General features: G+C 51.5%; 1 protein-coding gene across 2 annotated transcripts in view; it reads left to right on the top strand.

The window, feature by feature from the left end:
* Positions 1-4332: 4332 nt before the first annotated feature.
* LOC100916768 (ras-related GTP-binding protein A) overlaps positions 4333-27531 on the top strand; it is a 49722-nt gene continuing 26523 nt past the window's right edge. The window contains exons 1-4 of one of the 2 annotated variants that reach the window (XM_031944622.1): positions 4333-4454; positions 9532-9636; positions 21595-21628; positions 26733-26832. In XM_031944622.1, coding sequence (XP_031800482.1) covers positions 9563-9636; positions 21595-21628; positions 26733-26832 — 208 coding nt within the window. In that variant the 5' untranslated portion in view covers positions 4333-4454; positions 9532-9562. Of the gene's footprint in view, positions 4455-9531; positions 9637-20349; positions 20423-21594; positions 21629-26732; positions 26833-27531 lie in introns of those variants that run through there. The other variant, XM_031944621.1, reaches the window with a different exon arrangement.

Below are 27531 nucleotides of genomic sequence, written 5' to 3'. Positions count from 1 at the left end.
AAGATTTCTGGGGGGGAGGGAAAGTTCCAACTGGAAAGGCTTCTGGGGGGGAGAGGAAAATTTCCGACTCGAAAGACTTCTGGAGGGCAGGAAAAGTTCCTACTGGAAAAGCTTCTGGGAGGAAAGGTTCCTATTGGAAAGTCTTGCAGGGAGAGGAAAAGTTCCAACTGGAAAGTCTTCTGGGGAGAGGAAAAGTTCCAACTCGAAAGACTTCTGGAGGGGAGGGAAAGTTCCTACTGGAAAGGCTTCTTGGGGGAGAGGAAAGGTTCCTACTGGAAAGGCTTCTTTCAGGGGAGAGGAAAAGTTCCTACTGGAAAGGCTTCTGGGGGAGAGGAAAGTTCCTACTGGAAAGACTTCTGGAAGGGAGGGAAAGTTCCTACTGGAAAGGCTTCTGGGGGGGAGAGGAAAGGTCTCAATGGAAAGGCTTCTGGGGGGGGAGAGGAAAAGTTCCAACTCGAAAGACTTCTGGAAGGGAGGGAAAGTTCCTACTGGAAAGGCTCCTTGCATGGGAGAGGAAAGTCTCACTGGAAAAGCTTTCTAGGGGAAGAGAGGAAAGTTCCAACTCGAAAGACTGCTGGAAGGGGAGGGAAAGTTCCTACTGGAAAGGCTTCTTGGGGGAGGAGGAAAGAGTCGTGACTGAAAGGCTTTGGTGGGAGAGAGGACCAGACTTGAAAACTGAAAGGCTTTTGGGGGAATGTGAGAAGTCTCCTTCTGGAATGACTTCTGGGGGGGAGGGAAAGTTCCTACTGGAAAGGCTTCTGGGGGGGAGGGAAAAGTTCTAACTGGAAAGGCTTCTGGGGGGGAGGGAAAATTCCAACTGGAAAGACTTCTGGGGGGGAGGGAAAGTTCCAATTGGAAAGGCTTCTGGGGGGAGGGAAAGTTCCAACTGGAAAGACTTCTCGGGGGGGAGAGGAAAGGTTCCAAATGGAAAGGCTTTTGCAGGAAGAGGGAAAGTTCCTTCTGGAAAGACTTCTTGGGGGGAGGTAAAGTTCCAACTGGAAAGGCTTCTTGGGGGAGAGGGAAAGTTCCTTCTGGAAAGATTTCTGGGGGGGAGGGAAAGTTCCAACTGGAAAGGCTTGGGGAGAGGAAAATTTCCGACTCGAAAGACTTCTGAGGGCAGGAAAAGTTCCTACTGGAAAAGCTTCTGGGGGGGGGGGGGAGGAAAGGTTCCTATTGGAAAGTCTTCTTGCAGGGGAGAGGAAAAGTTCCTACTGGAAAGGCTTCTGGGGAGGAAAAAGTTCCAACTCGAAAGACTTCTGGAGGGGAGGGAAAGTTCCTACTGCAAAGGCTTCTTGGGCGGGAGAGGAAAGGTTCCTACTGGAAAGGCTTCTGGGGGGGAGAGGAACATTTCAAAATGGAAAGGCTTCTGGGGGGAGAGGAACAGTTCCAATTCGAAAGACTTCTGGAGGGGAGGGAAAGTTTGTACTTGAAAGGCTTCTCGGGGGGAGAGGAACATTTTGAAATGGAAAGGCTTCTTGGGTGGGGAGAGGAATAGTTCTTACTGGAAAGGCTTTGGGAGGAGAGGAAAGGTTCCTACTGGAAAGGCTTCTGGGGAGGGAAAGGTTCCAACTGGAAAGGCTTTTGGGGGAGCGAGAGGAAAGGTTCCTATTGGAAAGGCTTCTTGCAGGGGAGAGGAAAAGTTACAACTGGAAAGGTTGGAAAGGCTTCTTGTAGTGACTGGCTTGTACAAAAGTGTGGAGGCCAGAGAGTGGGGTTGTGTGTGGTGGAGCTGCAAAGAGGAAGAGGTGCTTAGATACAACTGAGAAGGAGTGAGTTTGGGAAGGGCTTATTTAAAGCCCTGACAGCTTGTAGTTTACACCTGAGTGACAACTGGCTTCAAAGCCAAGCCTCCACGAGTCTCCTCACCAATAACAATTATTAAAAAGTCTATGGCTAATTGTTAGAGGTTAATTGCCAATTGGCCAACTGGAGGCAACTCGCTAAATTCAGGGTCCCTGAGGGAACAAATGTTTCTGGGTCTGCTGGAATCAAACATTTAGGGGGACATTGGTTGTCACTGTTCCCGTAGAGCTAGTTTTTTGCTCTTAGTCTCTTTTCCTCATCTGTAAAATGGGGTTAATCTTGCTTGGGCTACCCAGGGTGGTGGTTAGGGAAAAGCTGTGTAAATTGTAAAGGAGTCTGAATCTGAAAGGGCAGAAAGAGTGGAGGAGGGGCAGGAATGTCGTGGTGGGGGAAGGGGGCCGAGATTGGATGGCTGCAGCTTGACCGGGAAACTCCCTTGGCCTTGTCATTTAAGCTGGACACAGTTGGCCAACAGGTGCTTGGCTAAATTGTGCACTCCCATCATGCTTCACCTTCTATGGAAAAGCTGCCTGGGAGAAAATGCATTGCTATTCTCATTATAGGAGGAGCCTGGCCCAAGATGGGGAGGGGGCGTATTATCTCTGCTGTTTGTTGTCACAACAGAGAGTTCTAAGTTAAGCCTCCCTCAGGGTGCAGCTCTGGAACTGTTCCATCTCTAGGTCCCTTTATACTCTTAAGAAATTATTAAGGACTGCTTCTTCCCCTTCCCCCAGAGCTTTTGTTTATGTGGCTTATATTTGTCCATATTTATTATATTGGAAATTATAGAGTCTTAGTATTATTGTGAAGCGTTTTGACCTTGTAGACTCCCAGAAAGGCTCTGAGGGAGCCCTTAGTGGAAGCACACTTTGTGAACCATTACCTTGGGTATAGCACATCGTCCATCCATCTGTCCGTCCGTCTGTCCGTCCATCCGTTCTTTACAAAGTGGTTGAAGTCAGAATATGTCAAGCACCGTACGGGGCACTAGGGATAAGACAAAGACAAATAAAGCCTATGGCCTGCCCTCGTGGAGCCTACAGTCTAACAGAAGGGCCCAACATGAAGCTGTCTAACAAATATAATTATGTAATGACTGGTTTTGATCGGAAAGATGGGAAAGTACAACGTTTCCCCTCCAACTCTTCGAGGAGAAACTTTGGGGCGATCTCATTGGAGCTACACCTTGAAGGACAGGGAGCATTTCTAAAGAGAGGGAATGGGGAAAAGGAGGAGGAAGGGGGAGGAGTTGGAAGCACAAAGGAATAGCTTGGGCAAAGGATGAGAATGAAGTTGGGATGGACCAAGGTGTTTGAGGCGGGGAAGGGAGGATATGAGATCACATGGAGGGGGCGCCATGTTTTGGGGGAGGCTTTGAATGCCAGCTTGAGGAGTTTTGCAAAGTGAGTGCTAAGAAGGAAGCCTTCAAAAAGCTCTCTTTGGGTCCAGGGGAATTGCCTCCTTCAGTGGGAGGAGCCCCTTCCAGGTCGGGGGGGGGGGGGCTGGTTTAGAACTTTTTACTCTTAGTTTTCAGATTCTCTGGTTGGGGTCTTGGCCCTGCTTGTTGGCAGCCCGGTAACTCCTTTTTGAAGTCATCTAATAACGAGTCCCTTGTGCTGTTGTAATCAAAAGCTGAACAGTTTAATGAGTAAAAGCGGGTACTAGCTAAGAAATTCAGAGGCAGCAGCACACCCCCTGGGGTGGTTCAAGCCAGCCACAGCCACCTAGGCTCTTCCCAACTTCCCCCAGGGGCCAAATGGTTGCCAGTCCAGCCCGAACCTACCCCACAGTGCCAGCAGCCCCTGACTAGCCGAGGGAAGTCCGCAATGGCCGGCTAGCGACAGTCTGGAGGGACTTTGTGTAGCAGAGCAGGAATTTTGCCTCTCCAGGAAGTCAAATCTGCCCTGGGTGATCTTTCTCAGCTGAAATCCAGAATGGACTCCTAATAGGTTAGGTTCAAAGGACAAAACAGCCAATAACTTTAATTATCTAGTGTTTGACAAACCCAAAGACCCCAGTTTTGGGGATAAGAATGCATTATTTGACAAAAATTGCTGGGAAAATTGGAAATTAGTATGGCAGAAACTAGGCATGGACCCACACTTAACACCGTACACCAAGAGAAGGTCAAAATGGGTTCATGACCTAGGCATAAAGAATGAGATTATAAATAAATTGGAAGAGCATAGGATAGTTTACCTCTCAGACCTGTGGAAGAGGAAGGAATTTATGACCAAAGAAGAACTAGAGATCACTATTGACTACAAAATTGAAAATTTTGATGATCTCAGAATGGACTCCTAGATGCCGAGATCCTAGATCCCGGGGCTCCGATGATGTGGAAGCATATCCGCCATTCTCAAGTCCGCCATGGCTCTGGCCTTGCCATCAAACCCTTCCGGTGTCTGGGGGAGTGGGGAACAGCAGAGCCCTCGCCCTCTCGGCTCTCGGCAGCAGGGGGTCGTGGCCTCCGCTGGCCTCACTCAGGGGGCCTTCGGCCTATCTTTGTTTTTATTCTTTCTTTCAGTTTCCTTCTTGAAAATCCACCTGCTACGCAATCACCCGTATGGTAATTACCTGTCCTGGCTACCACACATCTCAGGAAAAAAGGAGTACCTGAAATCTTTCCATTCCGTCAGCTGGCTGGCCAGGTAAGGATGCTCAGGGGGAAGTTGACGTATCAGCCCAGCTCAATTCTGCTTGCTTCTTGGGGAGCCTTCTGCCAGGCTTCCCATTGTCCCCCTCCTCTTACCCACAATGCCTGCTCGGAACAATCTCCTCCCTCCTCAGGTTCTCCAGCCCCTTCCCCCATGTCCTGCCTGACGATTCTCAGCAACGTCTCCCCATTCTCTCTTACTTTCCTCCCTAAGTCTCAGAGAAAGAGGTATCATCAAACACTGGAACCTAGGTCAGTGCAGTCAGTGACCAGTCTTGACTCCAGAGATGGGAGGCGGAGGTGGAGGACATCTAATGTGACCTCCGACTCCAGCTCCGAGATGTCATGAAGCCTATCTCCTTGCTCTCGGTATTCACTGAGGCAGCTATTTTCTTGAACTCCTTCAATTGCACGGCTGTTGGGAAGGAGGCAGTTATTGGAAAGTGACAGCAACGTAAAAAATCAATAAAACCTTTCTTTAAAAAAGAAAGAAATGGGGGTAGCCAGGTGGCGCAGTGGGTAGAGCACCAGCCCTGAAGTCAGGAGGACCTGAGTTCAAAGCTGGCCTCAGACCCTTAACACTTCCTGGCTGTGTGACCCTGAGCAAGTCCAAACCCAATTTCCTCAGCCAAAAAAAGAAAAAGAAAAGGAAAGATATTTTTAGCTCCCCACTGCCAAACCTCATCCCTTGACCTGCATCTTGGGTCCTATTCTCTGGCCCTCCTCTAGAACCTTGCTCTCTGGGGGGAAGATGGGGTGGGCTTTCATATCTGTAGTCTTTCAAGCTTCTGTAGTCTTTCAAGCTTCTGCCCAAAGTAGGACATGGTTGTTTAACATCCTCTAGCAACATTTGGTGGTTCAGGAGGAGCACATAGGACGATTGTGTGTGTGTCAGGGTCACTGAGGGTTGGCCTGGGCTTGGGGATTAGCAGGGTTTTAGTAACCGAAGGATAAGGGGGCAAAGGATTCTGGGGGAAGGAGACAGTATCTACTTTAACTGGTTACCTGTAGGCTCACAAGTATCGAAGGAGGAAGAAAGTGAGTGGGAGAACAGGAAGGGATGGGGGAACCAAAGGCTGAGGTGAAGACAGGGCAGATTCAGGAGGAATCTGAGATGGTGACAGGACATTCTAAGAAGGGGCAATTGCAGAGTTCAGGATTTTGCAGGTGAAGAGATTCTCTTTTTTTTTTTTTTTTTAATAGCCTTTAATTTACAGGATATATACATGGGTAACCTCACAGCATTAACAATTGCCAAACCTCTTGTTCCAATTTTTCACCTCTTACCCCCCCCCCCACCCCCTCCCCTAAATGGCAGGATGACCAGTAGATGTTAAACATATTAAAATACAACCCAGATACACAATAAGTATACATGACCAAAACACTACCCTGCTGTACAAAAAGAATCAGACTCCGAATCACCGCACAATTAGCCTGTGAAGGAAATCAAAGATGCAGGTGTGCATAAATACAGGGACTGGGAATTCAATGCAATGGCCTTCAGTCATCTCCCAGAGTTCTTCCCCTGGGTATAGCTAGTTCAGTTCATTACTGCTCCACCAGAAATGATCTAGTTGATCTCGTTGCCGAGGATGGCCTGATCCATCAGGACTGGTGAAGAGATTCTCAAGCTGGAAGCAGGCCTAAGAGTTGACCACTCCCGAGACAGAGGAGATATGGAGGAGGGAGGATCAGCTGGGAGGCCTGGGTGCTTGAAAGGGGACAGAGCAGGAGGGCGGAGGTGGGCTAGTGGAGGGGGGGACTGTGAGTCAGCGAGCTAGAAGTAATTAGAGAAAGGAGAGTTGGCAACCTGGAGGTGGTGTCCGAGGCCCTGGAGCAGCTGATCAGACTAATAGGAAGAGAGGGGGTGAACCTCAGAATAGGAGTATGCCAAGTGGTGATGGCCACGAGGAAGGTGGGAGATGCTACCTTCCTCTCCCGGCCCAGAGTCTCACCGGCATAAGGGAAGCAGCAGCCGGTGCTAGAGAGGGTGATAAAGGATGAGGGACCTTCTGGAGAAAGGCAGAAGATGGAGGGCGGGTCCTCCAATCAAGGGCAGCCTCCTCCAGTGGAGGAGAGCGTCTGAATTACAGGTTAATCAGTCAATAAACATTTATGAAGTGCTAACTATGGGCCAGGCACTGTGCTGAGCTCTGGGGATTCTGTCCTCAAGGAGCTCACATTTTAATTGGGGGGGGGGGGGAGAAGTACACCATGGACATATATAGTGTAGATAGCACGCAATTTCAAAAAGTAGGTACTAGTACTAGGAGTAGAAAGCCGGGAGATTTAAGAGGAGGAGATAAGGAGGGACAACATTCCAGGTATAGGGGACAGCTGAGACAAAGGCCTGAAGTCAGGAGATGGAGTAGTGTGGGGAACAGCAAGTACGCTAGTATGGCCAAGTGGTAGAGTGTATGGAAGGGAAGTAAAGTATGAGGAAACTAGGAAAATGGGGAGGGGCCAAAATCATCAACATTTTAAAATGTATATTAAGTAAGATATATTTAACATTCATGTTACTAACAAAAACTATGAGGAAAAGATAGAAAAACAAATTCCATACGATATAACTACAAAACGTGTAACATATCTGGGACTTATATAAATACAGTTACAAAACAATCTTTCCAAAACGGAAGGGAGCGTCCATTGTGCATGGCTAGGCAGTACCCATAGATGAAAAAGTGATGAAACTACCTCAGTTAATCTACGGATTTAGTGCTATGTTAAAGAAAGCACCGAGATTTTACTAGATAAAATAAAAACAAAATTTACGTGGAGAAGCGAAAGGCCGAGAATTTCAGGGAACAGAATAGCTCTTCAAACCCAGAATGGCGGAAGCCTAGTCATAAGCGGCTTTCAAAGTAAAACCGTTTGAGACTACGATTAAAAATAGAAGACGCGATCAGGAGTAAAGACTAGAGAAGCCGGCCTAGATGAAGAACTGATGAACAGTCGCCCAGATTTGAAGAAATCCCAGAGCACCAACTATGGAGAGTGGGATTTCTTCACAAACTGGAAAGCTATGCGATGGGAAACTACTTTAGCCCACCAGCTTTCACTGTCTCCTAGACCTAAGGATGTAGGTCCCGCATCTGTCCATTTCAGCTTGCGTCTCCTCTGAGATGCTCTGTGCTTAGACAGGCTGCTTTTTATCTGTGGGTGTCCGCCTGCACCTCCATTTTCAGAAGGAATCATTAAGATGCAGTTGCATTGAAGATTGGCGGGGCCTTAGGTGATCTGTGACTCGCTCTGCACCTCCTAGTGCCCGATATCCAGAGTTGGTCTAGTTCTGCCTCTTCTGGAAATCCCGCACAATTATTTTGCTTGGAGGAAAGTGGCCTCTTTGAGCAGGCCCTTCTTCAGCTGATCTTGAGCTGCCATCGCTTCCAGCTAAGCCGGGCTGCTGGCCTCCCTAAGTGTTTCTTTATCTGGGGTACAGCGTTGCTTTTGCTAAGCCTGGTATTCAAACCGATGGCCCCTTCTCTCCATTTGCCTGCTCTTGGGTTACGAAGAGCTAAAGGAAATCTTTCTGGGCTACTTTCTCAACGGAGTCCACCAAAGCCCTGAAAGTATTGGAGTATTAGGAACGGTACCCATGGTCCTTTGCCAAGACCAACTTCTGCTCCTCCAGTAATACCCTTCACACTGGACAGTTTGCTGTCCCCCTTACGTTGCCTGCTTTAGCTCCTGCTGATCTGACCCTGCCCTGGCCAAACATAGGACGCAGTTCACTGCTTCCCATGTTCTCGAAGCTGGAAGCACGATCTTCACCAGACCAAAAGAAGTCCTTTCTACCATTTTGGGTTCTATTTGAATTCTACTTATCTATTTGTTTACTTATAATTACTTATGATATTCATATATTTCTAATAACTTCTATCTACTTCTATTTATAACTACTTCTATTTATATATTTATAATACTTGTAATTACTTCTATCTACTTATAATTACTTCTATTTATATATTTATAATATTTATAATTACTTCTATTTATAGATTTATAATTACTTCTGTCTATTTATAATTACTTATATTTATATATTTATAATACTTATAATTAATTCTATCTACTTATAATTACTTCTTTCTACTTATAATTACTCATATTTATATTTTATAATACTTGTAATTACTTCTATCTACTTATAATTACTTCTATTTATATATTTATAATTACTTCTGTCTACTTATAATTACTTATATTTGTATATTTAGAATACTTATAATTACTTCTATCTACTTATACTTCTATTTGTATATTTCTAATACTTGTAATTACCTCTATCTACTTATAATTACTTATATTTCTAATACTTGTAATTATTTCTATCTACTTATAATTACTTATATTTATATATTTATAATTACTTCTATCTACTTATAATTACTTATATTTCTAATACTTGTAATTATTTCTATCTACTTATAAGTACTTATATTTATATATTTATAATTACTTCTATCTACTTCTAATTACTTATATTTGTATATTTAGAATACTTATAATTACTTCTATTTACTTATAATTACTTGCATAATTCCTTATTTTCCTTAAGACTCTAAACTCCTTGCCGGGAAGAGGCCATGTTTTCTTATTATTCTTCTGTCTGTCCCAAAACATGTAATGCGATGCTTTGTCTGTAGTGGCCACCTAGGAAATTTGGTCAAACTTTGAAAAACTCTTCCAGAGTAAAGTGGAGCTTCTGGAGGTCACAGTAAGAAGAGGATGACAGGGACTGGGAAGGGGCCGGGATGAATGCTTGAGAAGTAGGGTGGAAAGTTGGGCCCAGACCAGGATTTCTTAAGCTGGGATCTGGAAAAAAATTGGATAACTTTTTTTTTTTTTTAATAGAATATGTTTGCCTTGTAATCCTGTGCATTTTACTTGATGCATTGAAAAAGCTTATTGTGAGAGAGGAAGGGGGTCCTAGGCTTCCATAGACTACCAAAGGGCTCCACGACAATAAAAAGGTGAAGGATCCCTGGGCTAGATGGCAGGGCTTCCGGGGGGCCACTGGGAACACTCCCGTGGAGCATCATTAATGCTGGCGTCTCTTTCAGGTGCATCCCCTTCAACTGGTTGGTGGAAAGGATGGAGAGGCTTAGGATCGTCTCTTCAGGGGGGGCCATGGTGAAGAGGAGGCCCCTGCCAATGGCGCCCTTCAGGTAAGTCCGGTGTCCTCGGCTGCCTGAGGTGGGGGGCCGTCGGGAGGGTCTCGGGCCAAGGAGGCTTCTTGGATTTTCTCGTCTGTCAGATGGAGCTGCCTCAGGAGGGAGGCAGTGGGAGGGCCGGCAGCACTAGCTGTGGAAGGGGTCCATCCCCCGGGATCTGTTTGGCTTTGTTCTGGAGGCTGGCTTCTCAACCAGAGGCAGCTAGGGATTCTGGCGTGACACCGGGAAGATCCGAGTTCAAATCCAGCTTCGGAAACTTCCTGACGGTGTGACCTCGGTGAAGATCATTTGGTTGTTGCTTGCGTCGCTTTCTTCATCTGTAAGACGGAGCCTGTAGAAGAAGCTTTCTCTTAAACTTGTTGTGAGGGTCAAATGAGATGACCTTTGTGAAATGCTAGGTAAATAAGAGCTCTTATTATGGGCTGCTATAAAGCAACGAGGGTTTTTCAGCCCCAGCAACTTTTGGAGGACGTCTAAGGTTCTAAGGGCTGCTGGTCCTTGGAAAGGAAGCACGGAGCTCACGAGCTTGGAGTATTAGTGAATGTGTCAGTTCCTGCACACAGGGCGCCCCAGCCTAATGGGAAAGAGCACACAGACAGCCAGGGGCAGGTCACCCACACGAGATTGGGGATAGCCCGAGACTGAGAAGGGGCCTGATCACAAGGTGGCTTGATTTGGAAAGGCTTTGTGGGGAAGGTGACATTTTCACAGAGACCCGAAGGAAGCTATGAGGCAGAGGGAAACAGAGGCAGCAGCTCGGGCAGGCGGGGCAGCTGGGAAAAAGGTGCAGAGCGCTGCAAAGATCCCCTTGGCGGCTGAGTGAAGGATGGACTAGACCGAGAAGACGCTAGACGCCACCTGTGTGCGCTGTGCCCTGGTCTCCCTCCACCCGTTTGTGCCCCCCAGCAGCTACTTCGGTAGTTTAAGTGGGAGTGAGGAGCGCCTATGCTGGGGGGCTGGCACTGTCAGGGGGCAGGAAGACCTGTGTTATAAAGGCCCGGCCAACGGGACCTGCCCACGAATTGGGACGGGGGGGGGAGAGACAGACTGAAGATTTGAGAATGAAATAGAAATTGGGAGTCTGGGTGAGTGGGGGGGGGGGGCTGGAAGCGGAGGAGAGGGTAGTGAGAGCCGTCGGGGGTATGGGGATCGTCTGACCTCTAACCTCAGGTTTTTGAGATGGCCAGTGGGCGGGTGAGCAGAGATGAGCAGATCTGGGGGTCATCGTCATAGGGATGAGGGCTGAGATCCCTGAGACAGACAGTCTAGAGGGAGAAGGGAAGAGGGTCCGGGACAAAACGGGGGGGGGGTCCCTGCGGTTAGAAGGCACGGCGTGGAGGAGGATCTAGCAAAGAGACAGGAAAGGAACAGTCAGAGAGGGAGTAGAACGTGGGGGGAAGTAGGGAAGAGGAGAGAGATAGAGATAGACACAGAGACAGACACAGACAGAGACGGACATGGAGAGAGACAGAAACAGAGGCAGAGACAGACACACAGACTGAGATGGAGACACAGAGACAGAAAGACAGAGAAAGGGAGGCAGCGAGAGGGAGTTAGATACAGAGAGGGACAGAGGGAGACAGAGAGAGATGAAGATAGAGAAGTGCAGACAGAGAAAGAAAAAGGGAGACAGGCACAGAGAGCTAGAGGTAGAGAGATAAAAACAGAGAAAGGCAGACTAAGACAGAGGGTCAGAGAAAGGGAGAGAGAGCGAGAGCCAGAGTTAGATACAGAAAGGGACAGAGGGAGACAGAGACTAAGAGAAAGACAGAGAAGGGCAGTGAAAGACAGAGAAAGGGAGACAGAGACAGATACACACAGAGGAACAGAGAGACAGAGAAAGGGAGAGAAAGAGAGCGAGAGAGAGAGTTAGATATAGAGAGGGACAGAGGGAGACAGAGAGAGAGACAGAGAAGGGCACTGAAAGACAGAAAGAGAGAGAGACAGACACACAGAGGGACAGAGAAAGGGAGACAGAGAGAGGAGGAGTTAAATACAGAGAGGGACTGAGGGAGACAAAGATAAAGAAAGAGTTAAAGACAGAGAAAGAAACAGAGACAGAGAGACAGAGAAAGGGAGACAAAGAGTGAAAAGGAAACAGAGAGACAAAGAAAAGGGAAGAACACGAACAAGAACAGAGATAAGAGAGAGACAGAAAAGGAAAAAAAGGGAGAAGAGACAAAGAACAAGAAGGACAAGAAAAGAAAGGAAAAAAAATGAATCAGAAAAGAAAACAAGAAAAAAGCAAGAAAGGGGAAGGAGACAGAAAAACAGAGATAGAAGAAGGGACAGAGAGACAGAGAAAGGGAGACAAGAGAGACAGACAAACAGAGATAGACAGAGAAAGGCAGACAGAGACAGGGACAGAGACAGAGAAAGGGAGACAGAGTGAAAAGGAAACAGGGAGACAAAGAAAGGGACAGACAGACACAGAGACAGAGATAGAGCTAGAGACAGAGAAAGGGAAATAGAAAGGGAGACAGAGAAAGATAGAAAAGGAGACAGAGGCAGAGAAAGAGAGAGACAGAGACACACAGAGAGACCAAGAAAGGGGAGACACAGAGAGAGACAGAAATAAAGACAGAGAAATGCACAGATAGATGAACAGAAAAGGGAACAAAAGAGAGGGTTAGATAAGAGAGGGAAGAGGGGGACAAACAAAGAGCGACAGAGAAAGCAAAAAAGGGAACAAGGGAAACACCAGAAACAGAAAGAAGAAAAAAGAAAGGAGTTAGATATAAAAGGGATGAAACCAAAGACAGACAACGACAGAGAAAGGCTGAGCGAGACAGACTGGATCAGATTTATACAGAGAGAAGAGACAGAGGCAAAGAGAGAGATAAAGACAGAAAGGCAGAGACAGAGAAAAGGAGACAGACAGAGAAAGGTCTCTGTCCCAAAAACCTAGAGAGAAGATCAAAGAGGAAAGAGTGAGCCCCAGTGTCCAGGGCTGCACAGAGGTCAGGGAGCACGGGGTCTGAGTGAAGGCCGTTGGCATTGGCGACGAGAAGCCCCGGGGGGAGCCGGCAGGAGCTCTGGTTGGGGAGCGAGGAGGTTGGAGGCCGGGTCTTGAGGGGCCAAAGAGAGTGGGAGGAGAGCGAGTGGGTACCCAGTGGCAGGCAGCCTCTGCCAGGGCAGGGGAGACCCACTTCCCATCACGGGAGGGGTTTTTGAGGATGGGGAGACCTGGGCTGGGGATGGTAGGAAGCAGCCAGGAGACAGGGAAAGAGTGAAGTACATGCCAGAGGAGCTGATGGGGCAGTGTGCTGGAGGAGAGGAGAGGGAGTGGGATCCCCAGTGCAGGTAGCGGGTGAGGGGGCGCTCCCATTATAGGAGACAGAGTCAAGGCCCAGAGAGTGGCACAGTCTGCTCAGAACCCTGCTGCGGTTTCACCCTAGAAGTGGAAAGGCCTCATCCCGGCATTTAAGGCCCTCCCCCATTTGGTCCTGTCCCGATTTTCCCGCCTTCTCTCGCGCTGCCGGCCTCCACATGTGCTGCTCTTTCCAGGCTCCATCCATGTCCAGCATTGTCCTGGCTCCTGGTCTTTGCTCTTGTCGGCCTCTACCCCTGAGCTGGCCTCCCCCACCCCCATCTCTGCCTTCTGAAATCCTACCCATCCTCTCAGACCTGGCTCAGATGTCGCCTCCTTTAGGAAACCTTCTCTTACGGCCCAGTCCGTGACAAGCCGGCTCCCCCTGACCTTGCTTTGCAGCTGTCTCATGCAGTCAGAATGTATTATCTGCCATAGTTATTTATGTATATATCCTACCCCCCTCCCCCGGGGAGGGGATTGGGAGCTCCACGGCCTCTGCCACCATGTCTTGTTGAAGCCTTCGATCTCCCCCCAGTGCTTCTAGAGTGCTCTGCCCTTGCTAAACGGAGCGGCCCCGGGAGGCTCACAAGGGCCCCCGCCCAGTCTCAAGCTGCGTCGAGCCCCCACACCCTCGCCATTTGGGGAGCTTTTGCTCCTTCCCTCCCTTGCTGGGCTCCCACTGGAGCCAAGCGAAACAAGGGGATCCCTCGTGCCAGTGACCGTGCGGTCCCTCAGCCACTTCAGGGCAGCTCGCTTTCCCCGGCCTCCGTGGCCTTCTCTGCTCTGAGACGCCATGTGTCTGATTTGTCAGCGTCCTCACCCATGTGACGTCCTGGACATAATACAGATGGGATCAAATCAGAGCTGGGGGGGAAGGAGGAGCAAGGCTGTCTTGGCCCAGGTGGGCCTCTTGCCGTTGCCCAGCGGGCCTCCCGGTTTTGGAGCTCCTAATACTCAAGGGGACAGTATTTGCTGCATCCTGATAGAGCATGTTCCTTGGGTGCCGTCCATTTTGTTACAGAAATGGAAGCACCAGGAGTTGGGGAGGGAGAGGGAAACACGTTTTATGGTCTGTGTAAATCCTCAGGATCCCCCACAATCCTGAATATGAGGGTTCCGGGCTTAATCCTAGGAGATGAAAGGCAGAGGGCAGACCATGTTCTCGCCCTAGTGCTGGGGAACGACGTAGAAACAAAGTGTAAACAAGCTCTAAGCAGGCCAGACTGGCAATATTCAGCAGAGAAGAGGCACTGGAGTTAGGAGGTCAAGGCAGGCTTCCTAGAGAAGGTGGTTTTTTGGTTGGAAAGCCGGGGAGCTCAGTGGTTGGCGAGGGGAATGGATCCCAGCCACGAGGGACGTCTAGAGCCAGGGATGGAGTGTCTTGTCTGGGGACCAGCCAGGAGGCCTTTGTCAGTGGATAAGGGAGTAAGAAAGGGAAGAGGAGGGGAGAGGGAGGAGGACGCTTTGATGGCTCAAAGGGGCATTTTGTATTTGCTCCCGGAGGCAATAGGGAGTCACTAGAATTTAGTGAGTGGGGAGAGGGGTGAGACACATGCTCCACCCTGTGCTTGGAAAGCTCACTGAGAGCTGAGTGTAGGATAGGAGACCCTTTTGTGTGGGGGAGGGGTGGACAGCCGGGGGGGGGGGGGGGGGGGGGGGGGGGGGGGGGGGGGGGGGGGGGGCAGTGCAGAGAAGGGGACAGATCCGAGAGATGTTTATTGCAAAGGTGAAATCGGCAGGCTTGGCCCCAGCTTGGCCACAGGCGTGGCAGCAATTGATTGGCAGGAGGCCGGGGGCTCATCCCACTGAGCATCTTCTCTCTGCTTCTCGAGGTTTTTTGCTCTCAGGACCCCGCCCCCCCAAGGGGCGCTTCTGGTTCCATGGGCTCTGACCGGCTTCCTCCAGCAGGGGCTCCCCACGCAGCTCTCCCCACAGTGCCCCCTTGTTTCAGCCCATCCAAGGCCAGAAACCCCTCTCTGCTGAAACAAACCTTGTTTTGTCATTGGAAGTCTTGGCTACCGAGGGAAAAAATCCTCAAGGCCTCTCGTTGTCTGTGGGTGCATTGAGGCTTGGGGAGCCTCCCGGGCAGGGACTTCCTGTTACTGAGGCCATTTCTTTTCACCCTGGTTCCTTTTAGTTGCCCAGGGCCAGACCCCCCCCCCCATTGTTTTCTAGAATTAGGAGAGTTTCCCCACCACAGACTCTATTGAGGTGAAGATGGATGGCTTTGGGGGACAGGGGGAGATGCTCACTTGTGTACACAATGGAATACTCTTCCGCTTCTTCTAGAACCCAAATCACCTTCCTTCTCCTTCTCCTTCCCCTCTCCCCCTCCTCCTCGTATTCCCAAACTGAGCCCCCTTAAGAACCTGGGTGGGTATTTGACTCCCCCAAGGCTTCCAACCCCTTCAGACCCAGTTGGGCTTGTTGCTAATCTCCCAAGTCTTGCTTTCAGTGGGAGAAGAGGAAGAGAGACCCCCGTAGACATATCATTTCTCTAACATAATAATACAACATCAGACCCCAGAAGGGCTGTCCTGGGGCAGCCCACGGGGTCCCCGGATCATTCTGGTTCTGCTGAGGAAGCAAGCACCGTGTCGGGCAAAGTCAAGCTTCCTCTCCCTGTCACCTCCGAGGTGGGGATAAAAAGGGATGAAGGGGGGGGGGGAAATAAAGGGAAAAAAAAAAAGGGGGAAGGGGGAAAAAGGGGGGAAAAGGGAAGGGAAAGGGGGAAAAGGGGGTTTGGGAAAAATTTTTAAGGTGGGGGAAAAAATAAGGAAAAAGGGGGGGGAAAAAGGAAAAAAAAGGGGGGGGAAAAAAGGGGAGGGGGGGGAATTTTAAAAAGGGGAAAAAGGGGGGGAAAAGGGGGTTTTTTTTTTTTAAAAAAAAAGGCTTTTAAAAATAAAGGAAAAAAATTTGGGGAAAAAAAAAAAAAAAAAAAAAGGGAAAGGAAGGAAAAAATAAAAAAATAAAAGGGGAAGGGGGGGAAAAAAAAAAAAACAAAAAGGGAAAAAAAAAGGGGGGAAAAAGGGAAAGGGGAAGGGGGAAAAGGGGGTTTTTTTAAATTGGGAAAAATTTTTTAAAAAAAAAAGAAAGGGGGAAAGGGGGTTTTTGGGGGAAGGGATAAAATTTTGGGAAGAAAATTTTTTTTAAAGGGAAATGAAGGGAAAGAAAAAAAAAAGAAAAAAAGAAAAAAAGGGGGAAGGGAAAGGGGGAAAAAAAAGGGGAAGAAAAATTTTTGGAAAGAGGGGGGGAAAAATAAAAAAAAAAAAGGGATAGGGGGATTTTTTTTTAAAAGGGAGAAAATGAAGGGGGGAAAAAAAAAATTTTAAAAAGGGGGGAGGGAAATGGGGAAAGGGAAACCCTTTGGGGAAAAAAAAGGGGGGAAAAACCCAATTTAAACCCAGAAAAAAGGAAAGGAGGGGGAAAGGGAAAAAAAAAGGGGGGAAAGGGGAGGGGGGGAAAAAAAAGAAGGAAGGGGGGGGAAAAAAGAGAAAAAAAAAAGGGGGGGGAAAAAAAGGGAGGGGAGGGAAGGAATAAAGAGGAAAAAGGGGGTTGAAAAAAAAAAAAAAAAAAAAACAAAAAAAATTAAGAAAAAAAGGGGGGGAAAAAAAAAAAAGGGGTGAATTAAAGGAACAAAAGAAGAAGGGGAAAGGGAAAAAAAGGAGGGCGAAGGAGGAGGGAGCAAAAAAGGAAAACCCTGGGGGGAAAAGAGGGGGGGAAGGGGGAGAAAAAAAGGGCGGGGGAACAAAAAAGGGGGGGGACAAAAAAAGGGTTGGGGAAAGGGGGGGAACACCAAAAAGGAAAGGAAATAAAAAAATAATAAAAAAAAAAAAAAAAAGAGCAAACCAAAAAGGCCGCAATTTCCCCCCGGCCCCCCCCCCCCCTCCCCCCTTCCCCCCTTCCCGGTCCCAAAAAGCCCCAGGGGGGGCCCCAATCCCTATGGAAAGATGGGCCCCCCTTTCCCCCAAAAGTTTCCCAATATTGACCGCCCAATTTACCTGGGCCCTTTTTCCCACCGGGCCCCTGACTTTTTAAAGGGCTGGGGTTTTTTTTTAAAAGGGGGGGCCCCCCAAAAAAATTTAAAACCCAAAAAATGGGGGTTTTTTTTTTTGGGTTTTAAAAATTGAGAAGTTTTTAAAACCGCCTTGGGGCCCCCCCCGGGCCCCTGGGCCCCCCCCTTTTCCCACCCCCGCTCCACATCCCCTCCCACCTTTCCGGGGTCTTTTTCCTTTTCTCCCTTTTCTTTTTTTGGGGGGGCCTACCCCCTTTCCTTCCCCCTTTGTTTGGCCAAAACTTCCCCCACCCTGGGTTTTTCCCCAAATTTTAGCCCCCTGGGTTTCCCCCCCCCCTTCTTTTTCCTTTGTTCCCAAATTTTTTAAAATTTTTGAATTTCCTTAAAAATTTTTTTTTTTGGTTTCCTGGCCGGGGGCCCCGGGGGGGTCATCAAGGTGATTCCTGTCAGTGTGGGTGCTTTGTGAACTGAACGGGGGCTGCCTCTCGTGGGCCCTTTAAGAGTCAACGGGGCTTCGGGACTTCGGGCCTCATTTAAAACCTTTCCAGCTTAGTGGTACCTAGGACCTTGAGTTTCACTGATAAACCAGGTCCTTCGAGAACCCAGGCTCCTTCCCACATGGAAGTAAAGCGACGAAATGGGATTGGGGTGGAAGACAAGGTGCAAATGAGACTTTCTTCAGGGAGCGTAGCCTTGGCAAAGGAAATGACTTTAGAGGTAGCATCCGATTCATTTTGCAAATGAGGAAATTGAGGTTCACGAGCATCTGTATAGGATTATAGGCTGGGAATGCTGGGAAATCTGGCCTACACTTGGTGCTTGCCTGTGCTACCAGAGAGTGAGACATAATAGTCAAGTGGCTACATATGGTAAGCATCCTGCTCGAGATACAAGCAAAGAACCATGGGAAGTAGAAGACATTTATTGTGGTAGGGGCCATTGCCCGCCACAACCGAGGATGGATTATGGGCCCCTTTTCTGAGGGGGAAAAAGATCCTTAATTTGCCAGCGACCATGAGTCTTTTTGGAGAAATGGGAGGGGGGGAGGTTCTGGGCCATCTGTGGCAGAAGAGTGCAAAGACCCCCCCCCCCGGGCAAGGATGGCAGGATCTCTGGGCCCCCTGAATCACTTTGATTAACCCACCTAAGGGTGTGTTTAAATGGGGGAACAAGGAAGGGAATTTGCAAGGGAGTTCGTCGCCACCCGATTGGGCCAGCCCCAGCCAGGCCCCCCCTTCCTCCAAATGACCTTGGGATTTAACCTCCATGATGGGTTTCTTCCTGTGTGGGAGGCTGAAAGGGTGGTTTCCCAGGCCCCTGGGCGTGCTTTCCCCACGCAGCCCGCCCCTCCCGGCTTAGGAAAGGGCCCGGGGAACTGTCCAACCCAAGCCCCAGCCCTCACAGGATGGCGAGGCTAGGGGAACGCTCCGGGGCTGGACAGCTCCCGGCGGGGAGGCGGCCTGGGCCGGGGCACAGCCCCCCACCCCCACGCCCCCCACCCCCGGGTCCCCTGCAGCCTCTCAGTGTGTCTCATGGTGCCATCTGGGGAGTGTGCCTGCTTGTGCTTTGGTCGTCACTGGGGGGGGGGGGGAGGAGAAGTTGGAGGGCAGGTGGCCCGCTTGGCAGCCAGCTCGGGTCTAGCGCAGAGAGCCCCGGATCTGGAGGCGGCGGCGGCGTGCCCGGCTGGGGGCGCCGAGCGGCGCCTCCCTCTTCTCACCCGCCTGCGGGCGGGGCTGCCAGGCGGCCCGCCCGCCCGCCGCCAGCCGCCCGCCCGCCGCAGTCCGGGTCCCCAGCGGCCAGGCGCGCAGGGGGTGCTGCTGATGGGCTGGGTGGCTGGCTGAGGGGGGTGGGGGGGGTGGGGAGAGACACGCCGGGCCCTGGCACGTTCCTGGCCCGAAAGACAAAGGTCACCCGGTGCCAAGGCTTGCGCATCGAAGCGCCAGAAGGGGGCCGAGGCAGGTGCATCGCGCACCTCCCCGGGCCGGGGCCGCGCCCGCGCGAGCCGAGCCGAGCTGCCGTCGCCGCCGCCGCCGGGCGGGAGGCAGCGGGCGAGCCATCGGGCGGGGCCAGCAGGCGGCAGTCCCGACGGGCGGTGGCGGCGGCGGCCATGGCAGGCATGGCGGCCGCTCGCGGTAATCCCAGGGCCCGGGCGGTAGGCCGAACGAAGGGGTGGAGAAAGGGCGGGGCGTCGGGACGCAGAGCAGCGCGGCCGGCCGGAAAAAGGGCGCAGCAGCAGTTGCCGCCGGCGCCGCGCGCGGGACAACACGCGGCGCGCCCGGGTCGGGGTGGGGCGGGACCCGGCTAGGGCTTAGCAGCGGCGAGACAGGGAGAGGTGATAGTCCGGGGAGGCGAAGCCGGCAGCGGCGGAAGCCGGGCAGCAGCGCAGAGAGAGCAGAGGGCGGGAGGACGCGTGCAGCCCGGTTGCCGGGCGCCGCCGCCGCCACCCAAATGGGGGGGGGGAAAAGGGGACCGCCGCACCCTAAAACAGGCGGCCCCGAGCGAGCGCCGATGAGGGCGGCGGGGAGGCGGGGACGGCAGGGGGATAGGCCCCGGCACCGGCGGGGGGGGCAAAGGGCGCGGGGGGGGGCGGGGGACGGGGACGGGCACGACGGGAAAGCGGCGGCCTGTTGCCCGGAAGGGGAGGGCAGGGCGGCGGCGGCGGCGGCGGCGGCGGAGGAGGAGGAGGAGGAGGAGGCGGATCGGGTGGAGGAGGAGGAGGCGGAGAAGAAGGAGGAGGCGGAGGCGGCGACTGTGTCGGCGACGGGGAGAGCGAAGCCGACGGCGACACTCTCCCCCCATGCACACCATGGACGGTGTTCCGGGGCCGGTCAGGACGGGGCCGGGGGCCCCGCCGTCCGGACCCGGCTGCCGCCGGCCGGCCGGCCCCGGTGCCGGGCCGTTGGCCACGCTCCTCCCCAGCTGGGAGCCGTGGTGTGGGTTAGGGCGCGCGGCCACCGTCCCGGGGGGGAGCCCCGGCAGACGCGGGCGCTGCGGCCCTCCGAGCGGTAGTGAGGCGAGGCCCTGCTTCCGGTCCCCGCCCGTCACCGCTCTCCCAACAGCTCTCCCCCAAAGCCGCCCCCTGCCCCGGCCTCGGCCCGGGCACCGGCCCTGGCTCCGGTCCTGGCCTCGGCCCCGGCCCCGGCCCCGGCTCCGGCCCCGGCTCGGGCCCCGGCTCGGGCCCCGGCCATCACCAGCCCGGCCACTGCCGTGCGGTGCGGTGGATCCTGTCCCCTGGCCGACTTACCCGGGAGTGGCCGGGGTGGGCCCGACGGGAGAAGTTGCCCCCCCGCCACCTCCGTATCCCACCCCGGCCCGGCCGGCCATTGCCCTGACCCCGACCCCTTTCCCTGCTGCCCTTGTCCTCCACTCCCTCCCATCGGGCCGGCCTCCGGAGGATGGGGCCGCGACTTCGGCCGTTGGGGAGCTCCGGCCTACCTGCTGGGGGCCACAGGGTCTGCGTAAGGGGATGGGAAGGGGTCCGGGGCTGGCGGGCGGATGGGCTGGCGCCGGGGCGGGGAGGCCGAGCCAGGGCGGGGCCAGGAACAGGTCGCGGCCCGGGGCCCGGAGCCCGTGCCGTGCCGAGCCAGCGGATCGGGCCTGCTAGGGAGCCCGAGCTCAGTGGTTATTACTGGGCACTGGAGAAACCCTCGGCTGGCACAGGTAACGGAGCTCCGCGGAAGGAAGCAGGCTGTCAGCGCTGGGAAACTGTATCAATTCTGGATACAATGTATCCCTGCTCGCGGCTGAGCCGGCAGCCTCCCTCTTCCCCTGTTCCAAGGCCGCAGGGGGGCGGGGGCGAGGGCGGGGGCCAGGGAGGGGGGCCAGGGGGGAAAGGCAGGTTTACACTTCAGGCATGGAATCAATTTCACTTGATTACAAATCAGGCTCCTTGGCTCAGGCTTCCAGGATGATGGGAAAGCGCGCTGTGGAGGGCCCTAGAGCTTCTTTTTGTCATGAAGTGAAAACGGATCCATGCCAGGGTGTTGTAGGGAGGCAGCATGGCCTACTGGCCTTGGAGTTAGGGAGATCTGGGTTGGAAGGCCTGCCCCTGGCCCCCTGCCCCCGGCCCCCTGCCCCTGGAGGCCTGCCCCTAGAGGCCTTCGGGACACTCAGCCCCTTGATGCCTCAGGCAGCTTCCTGGAGGAACTAAATTTCTCAAACTGCTAGAATTACCGGCCTTGTGTCCTTTCTTCCTCCCCCCCCCCCCCCCCCCATTGTATAGAAACATTTCACATCTATGTGCCGCATTAAGGCTTGTTTACAAAACGCTTTTCTTATATCATCTCCTCTAACCCTCCTGGGGTTGGGAAGATTAGGAAGAGAGGTTCAATGACTTACCCACAATCAAATAGCCGGTAGTCACAGGAGCAGGATTTGAATCCGAGTCTTCCAGGCGCCGAGTCCAGCAGCAGATTGTCTAGGTCCCCACGTCTGTTCGGGATGAGCATCGTGGTGGCCGGAGAGCGGGGCCCTGTCTTCTGGGGGGAGATAAAAAGAGGATTGAGTTGGAGCCAACAGAACCGCACACGCTAGCTCTTAGGCCCCGGCACCATTTTGCATGAATTCAAAGTGCTATCGTTAGTTATCGTGGGATCATGGATACTCTTTCTTTTGCAATCTACAGGTGGGTGATGCCGATCACAGCCATGAAGAAAAAGGTAAGCGTCCCGAGACCAGCCAAGAGCCACTCTGCATGCAGGCCGGGTTTCTGGGTGGAGGGCTCGCGGCATTCCGGGCCCGATCGTGCCCCCGCTTCCTCCACGTCCTTCCCCGTCCGGCTCCGACTGGACTTTCTAGTCTGATCTCTCCCTCCTGCACTAACCGTGACCTTCTGACTTCCCTGGCCAATAGCCTGCCTCTTGGTTTCCTTACACCTCCCCTTTGGGACCGGTCCAAGTACAGCCTCCTCTGGGAGGTCTTTCCCGATTCTCTCCCTCCCCCCTGGCCCAACTCGCAACTTGTTAAAATTCTCCCTAGCCAGAAAATACTTTGTGTTTACTTATCTGTGAATACTTTCTATCCCAGTAGAATGTAACTCCTTGAAAACAGAGACTGCGGCATTTGAGTCTTTGTATCCCGGCTAAGACAAGCCTGCCTCGCTTATTATATACATATTTAACAGAGGGTCCGGGGGATCGGCTTGTTTTAAATTCCTATTGCAACGGGATCGATGCATGTGGAATAAACGGTAGTCGTGGCCGAGTTCACAGTGGGCTTTACTTGGAAGGAAATGCGATTGGATGTGGTCTCGGTTGTCCACTAGAGTCCTCTAATATTAGGGAGAAGGCCCTTGGGGGGAGAAGGCCCTTGGGGGGGGGGGGGAAGGGGTTTTTAAAAACTCGATTTGTTTCCTGGCATCAGTTGTTTACTTTTCCTCCATCTCATCCTCTCTCCCCCCCCCCCCCCCCAAGAAAAGGAGAACCCCCGCAGAGCTAAGCAAAGCCCCTGTGTGGCCGGTGTGGCCGGTTTGGTTCTTACCTCCCAGGGAGAAGGTGGACAGGATCCGGGCAGGTGCCTTTGTCCGAGCCGGCCAAGGAGGGGCAGCCGCAGCTGCATCGGCAACCCCCTGCAGGTCGTTCTGGCGCAGGCGCGCTGCGCCGGCCGGCCGGGCTGGATTCTGGGTCCTGGAGATCCGAGAGGAAGGAAGGAGGCTCACGGGATTTCCAAATCAAACAGCGCTTTCGTTATCTTCCCAGTGGGAAAAACTTGTTGATCTTACTCTTGTGGGGGAGGGAATGTACAGAGCCTTATCTTTCACAGACAATGATTATTTGTGGTTTGGGAAAGAAAAAAATCCCACAGTGGTGTCCTAGGCCTCTCCCCCTCCTGCTCCTCAGAGAGGGCCTGCTTCTCTTGGAGGGACAGTCAGTTTTACCAGATGGATGTATCTGCTGACTGTCCCATGCCATTTTTAGCGTTCCTCTTGCAGTTTTTACCACCAGAAAGTCTGCCTTCTGCCTCTGGAGATTGAATGTCGTATTTCTAATCCCTTGTTAGAAGCAAGGCCACAAAATTGTGGATTTGTCTGTGGGTAGGATTTTAGCATCCCACTCCCCAGTTGTGCAGATTGGGGAACTGAGTCCCAGATTGAGGAAGTGATGGGACTCTTTGTCCTAGGAGTGGTAAACTGTCCTATATGTACAAGGGCACTGTCCTGGGTGCAGGGAGCTTGGAGGCCAGCCTCTCTCGTCTCCTCCCCAGGACTGGTTTCCACCTGAATTTTGTAAAGTGGGGGCATAAATTATCTCCTTGTGGACATATACCTTCACTCAAGTGGCGTCTCTTTAGTACCAGGGAGCTCGCTTGTCTCCGAAGGCCGGCCACGGCCCAGGAAGCTCTAGTGATTATACTGGGCTCTGATCTGAAACTGGGGCTGGCTCGCTCCTGGCTTTTGCACGTGTTCCAATCCTTCCCCCTTGAACTTGATCACTTTTATTCTTGTGTGTTAGTGACTCGGAGAAAGCCAGTTGAGAATACAGAGAAGCTATGTAGAATAGCGTGGACGATGGTGGCCTTAAGTTGGTCACCTGCCTGACTTCTTACAAATCAAATGGATTTCTGTACTATCATATCCAAAAAAAAAAAAAAAAAATTCCTGGTAGCTTTTGATGTTATATCACCTTCCTTTCCAACTCCGTCACTCCCCTTCTCCTGGCCAGAGAATCACACCGTGTTATAAAGAATTAAAAAAGGAAAAGGGAAAAAAACAAGTCAGCAAAACCAGGAAGTGTGTCGACTAAGGCGCTGGTCACAGCTGGTCTTGGCTGGCGACCACGGGCAAGGCCGGGGGAAAGAACAGATGCTAACCTCCAAGAGCTTCAGCATCCTTTTTCTCCCTCTGCCTAAAGAGGGACCTTGTATCTCCCCTCTGTTGCATAAGCCGGGCTTCACTGATGTTTTTAACAACCGCAGGTGGCGACCAAGCTCCAGGCATTTTATCTTAGCACAAGGCAGAGAGGGCAACGGTTTCTTTGGGTATCAGTTAACTTTGTATTTGTCTCCACTGTCTCTGTATCTCTCTGAGTCTGTCTCACTGTCTCACTCTGTGACTCTCTGTCTCACGGTCTTTCTCTGTCTAATTCTGTGACCGTCTCTCTGCTTCACTCTGTGACTGTCTCACTGACTCTCTTTCTCCATCTCACTCTCTGTCTCTATCTCAGTGTTTCACTCTGGTTCTCTCTTGGTCTCTCTGTCTCTCAGTTTCATTCTGTCTCTGTCTCTGTCTCTCCTCTCTTTTTCTGTCTCTCCTTTTCTCTCTCTCTCTCTCTCTCTCTCTCACTCTCATTCCTTCTTTCCCTCCCTCCTCTGTCTCTGTCTCTCTGTTTCTCTCTCTCTCTGATTCCTCTCTCCCTCCCTCTTCTCTCTCTATCTCTCTGTCTCTTTCTCCCTCCTCCCTCTCTGTCTCTGTCTCTCTTCCTCTATCTCTTTCTCTTTTTGTTTCACTCTCTGCCTTACAGTCTTTCTGTCTCTGTCTCTCTCTGGCTCTGGCTCTCTGTCTCATTCTCTGTGTCTGTCTTACTTTATCTCACTCTGACTCTGTCTCACTGTCTCTGTATCACTCTCTGACTGTCTTACTCTGGGACTGTCTGTCTCATTCTCTGTCTTACTGCTTTTCTGTCTCTCTGACCTTCTCTTTTTGTCTCACTCTTCTCTGCCTCACTCTGTGACTCTTTGTCTCACTCTCTGTCTCTGTCTCACTGTCTCTGTTTCATCTCTATCTCACTCTCTCTTTCTTTTTGTCTCTGGTTCTCTTGGTCTCACTCTGTCTCACTGTCTCTGTCTCACTTGCTGACTCTCTTTTTCTCTCTCTCTGGTTCTCTCTCGGTCTTACTCTGTCTCTATCTCACTCTCTGACTCTCTCTTTTTGTCTCTCTGGTTCTCTCTTGGTCTCACTCTCTGTGTTACTGTCTCTGTCTCACTCTGACTCTCTTTTTGTCTCTCTGGTTCTCTCTCGGTCTCACTCTGTCTCTGTCTCACTCTCTGACTCTCTCTTTTTGTCTCTCTGGTTCTCTCTTGGTCTCACTCTGTCTCGCTGTCTCTGTCTCACTCACTGACTCTTTCTCTTTTTATCTCTCTCTGGTTCTCTCTTGGTCTCACTCTCTGTGTTACTGTCTCTGTCTCACTCTGACTCTCTTTTTGTCTCTCTGGTTCTCTCTCGGTCTCACTCTGTCTCTGTCTCACTCTCTGACTCTCTCTTTTTGTCTCTCTGGTTCTCTCTTGGTCTCACTCTGTCTCGCTGTCTCTGTCTCACTCACTGACTCTTTCTCTTTTTATCTCTCTCTGGTTCTCTCTTGGTCTCACTCTCTGTGTTACTGTCTCTGTCTCACTCTGACTCTCTTTTTGTCTCTCTGGTTCTCTCTCGGTCTCACTCTGTCTCTGTCTCACTCTCTGACTCTCTCTTTTTGTCTCTCTGGTTCTCTTGGTCTCACTCTGTCTCGCTGTCTCTGTCTCACTCACTGACTCTTTCTCTTTTTATCTCTCTCTGGTTCTCTCTTGGTCTCACTCTCTGTGTTACTGTCTCTGTCTCACTCTGACTCTCTTTTTGTCTCTCTGGTTCTCTCTTGGTCTCACTCTGTCTCGCTGGCTCTGTCTCACTGACTCTTTCTCTTTTTATCTCTCTCTGGTTCTCTCTTGGTCTCACTCTCTGTGTTACTGTCTCTGTTTCACTCTGACTCACTTTTTGTCTCTCTCTCTGGTTCTCTCTCGGTCTTACTCTGTCTCACTGTCTTTCATTCTGACTTTGTCTCTCTGTCTCACTGTCTCTTCTCTGTTTCACTCTCCGATTCTCTCTTTTTGTCTCACTCTGTCACTCTCTGACTTTGTCTCTCTGTCTCACTGTTTCTGTCTCACTCTGTGTCTCTCACTGTCTCTGTCTCATTCTCTGTATCTGTCTCACTGTCTCTTTTCTGTATCACACAGTCTCACTCTGACTGTTTCACTCTCTGAGTCTGTCTGTCTCATTGTCTGAGTCTCTCTGTCTCTGAGTCTGTCTCTTTTCTGTCACGCCCTAGCTCTTGCTCTTTCTCACTCTCTGCATCTCTGTCTCTGTTTTCTGTCTCTCTTAAACAACTGCCCTCTTCCCTGTGGCCAGTGGAATCACTGAGTCAGGAAGCACACACGGCGCCACCTGGTTAATCCAGAAGCTCGTGCCTCTACTACAGATTTTACACAGCTTCAAGAAGGCTTCTGATAGTTGCAACTTGTTTGCATTTTGTTTCCGGAGCCTGCCCTCGGTCCTGATATCCCAGCTTTATCAGAATCTAACTAGACACAAGTGAGAGGGTGAGACACTCATGAAGCTCCCTAGGGATAGGGAGTCGGAGAAGGGTGGAGTAGGCTGGGACTAAAGAGGGAACCTCTGCCCCGGTGTCTCAATTCCCTCCTTTTATCTCGAGCCCCTTGCATTCAACTGTGAATATGAGTTTCCCAGTTTTGTCTTTCAGTGACTGTTTTCCCTGTAGTCCTTCGTACAATGCCCCATGTACGTTAAGACTCCAAGAAATGAACTACTATCACAATGTGGTATGGGAAAAGGACAAAGACAGGAAGGTAGCCATCTCCCAGAATTCCAGGGGTCCCCCTTGGCCTAGAGCACGCCTTCTGGTCGAAGGTTCCCTGCGCCGGTGCCCCTCGTCCGCCAGCGTGTCTGGCTCCCGGTTACGGCCGTCGTTTCAATAAAATGTCCGTTGGGAGGGAAACGGGGACGCGTGCCTTTGTAAGTTGCTTTAAGTGACCGCTTTGTTTTCTTTCGTTTTGAAACAGGTGCTATTGATGGGTAAGAGCGGGTCTGGCAAGACCAGTATGCGATCGATCATCTTTGCGAATTATATCGCACGAGATACCCGCCGCCTCGGTGCCACGAGTAAGTTCCTTCCCCTGCGCCTCCCATCCCAAACACCCCCTGGCAACGGGATTTCCCTAGTTGGTCTGATTTGGAGCACATGTTTTTAGAGGGCTATTTCTTCCAAACGTAGGCCTTGTTCCCTAGTCAACCAGACAGCTGCAGAGTATGGTCACCGAGGAGGCCGTAATTGGCAGAAATGTCAACTTCGGCTGATATTGGAAATCTGGCTCAGAGACTAGAGAGCTTTCTCCTTCCCCTTCTGTTTGCAGAGGATTTAACAGTCCTTGTTTGAGGTTTAGGTCTTCCGACAGGTTTCTTTTTCTGACGTTCGGTAGGTACAATCCACCAAAAGGAGGGAAAGAAGGAACCTGGCATTTATTAAGCACCTCCCCTGCGCAGGCCTCGCGCTAAGAGCTTTACAGATATTATCTCATTTTGTCCTCACGACAACCTTGGAAGGTGGATGTGATTATTGCTCCCATCTTACAGAAGAAACTGAGGCAGACCGAATGACTTGTCCAAAATCTCCCAGCTAGGAAGCATCTGAGGTCTGAGGTGTAGGAGGAGAGATTGGCACTGAGGCGCGAAGGGGATCAGAGAGAAGGAGAGAGCGTCGAGGCCAGCGCGCTTGCGTTTGCAAAGACCTTTCTGGCATAACTCATTGAGTAGCAAGGGCTTTAGGGCAGTTGCTTAGGCTGCCGAATGGAGAATGGATTG

Source organism: Sarcophilus harrisii, chromosome X, assembly GCF_902635505.1.
Source record: "Sarcophilus harrisii chromosome X, mSarHar1.11, whole genome shotgun sequence".
Taxonomy (NCBI): Eukaryota; Metazoa; Chordata; class Mammalia; order Dasyuromorphia; family Dasyuridae; genus Sarcophilus; species Sarcophilus harrisii.
Note: the sequence above shows the minus strand (reverse complement) of the source record. Positions and strands in the feature narration are given on the sequence as shown.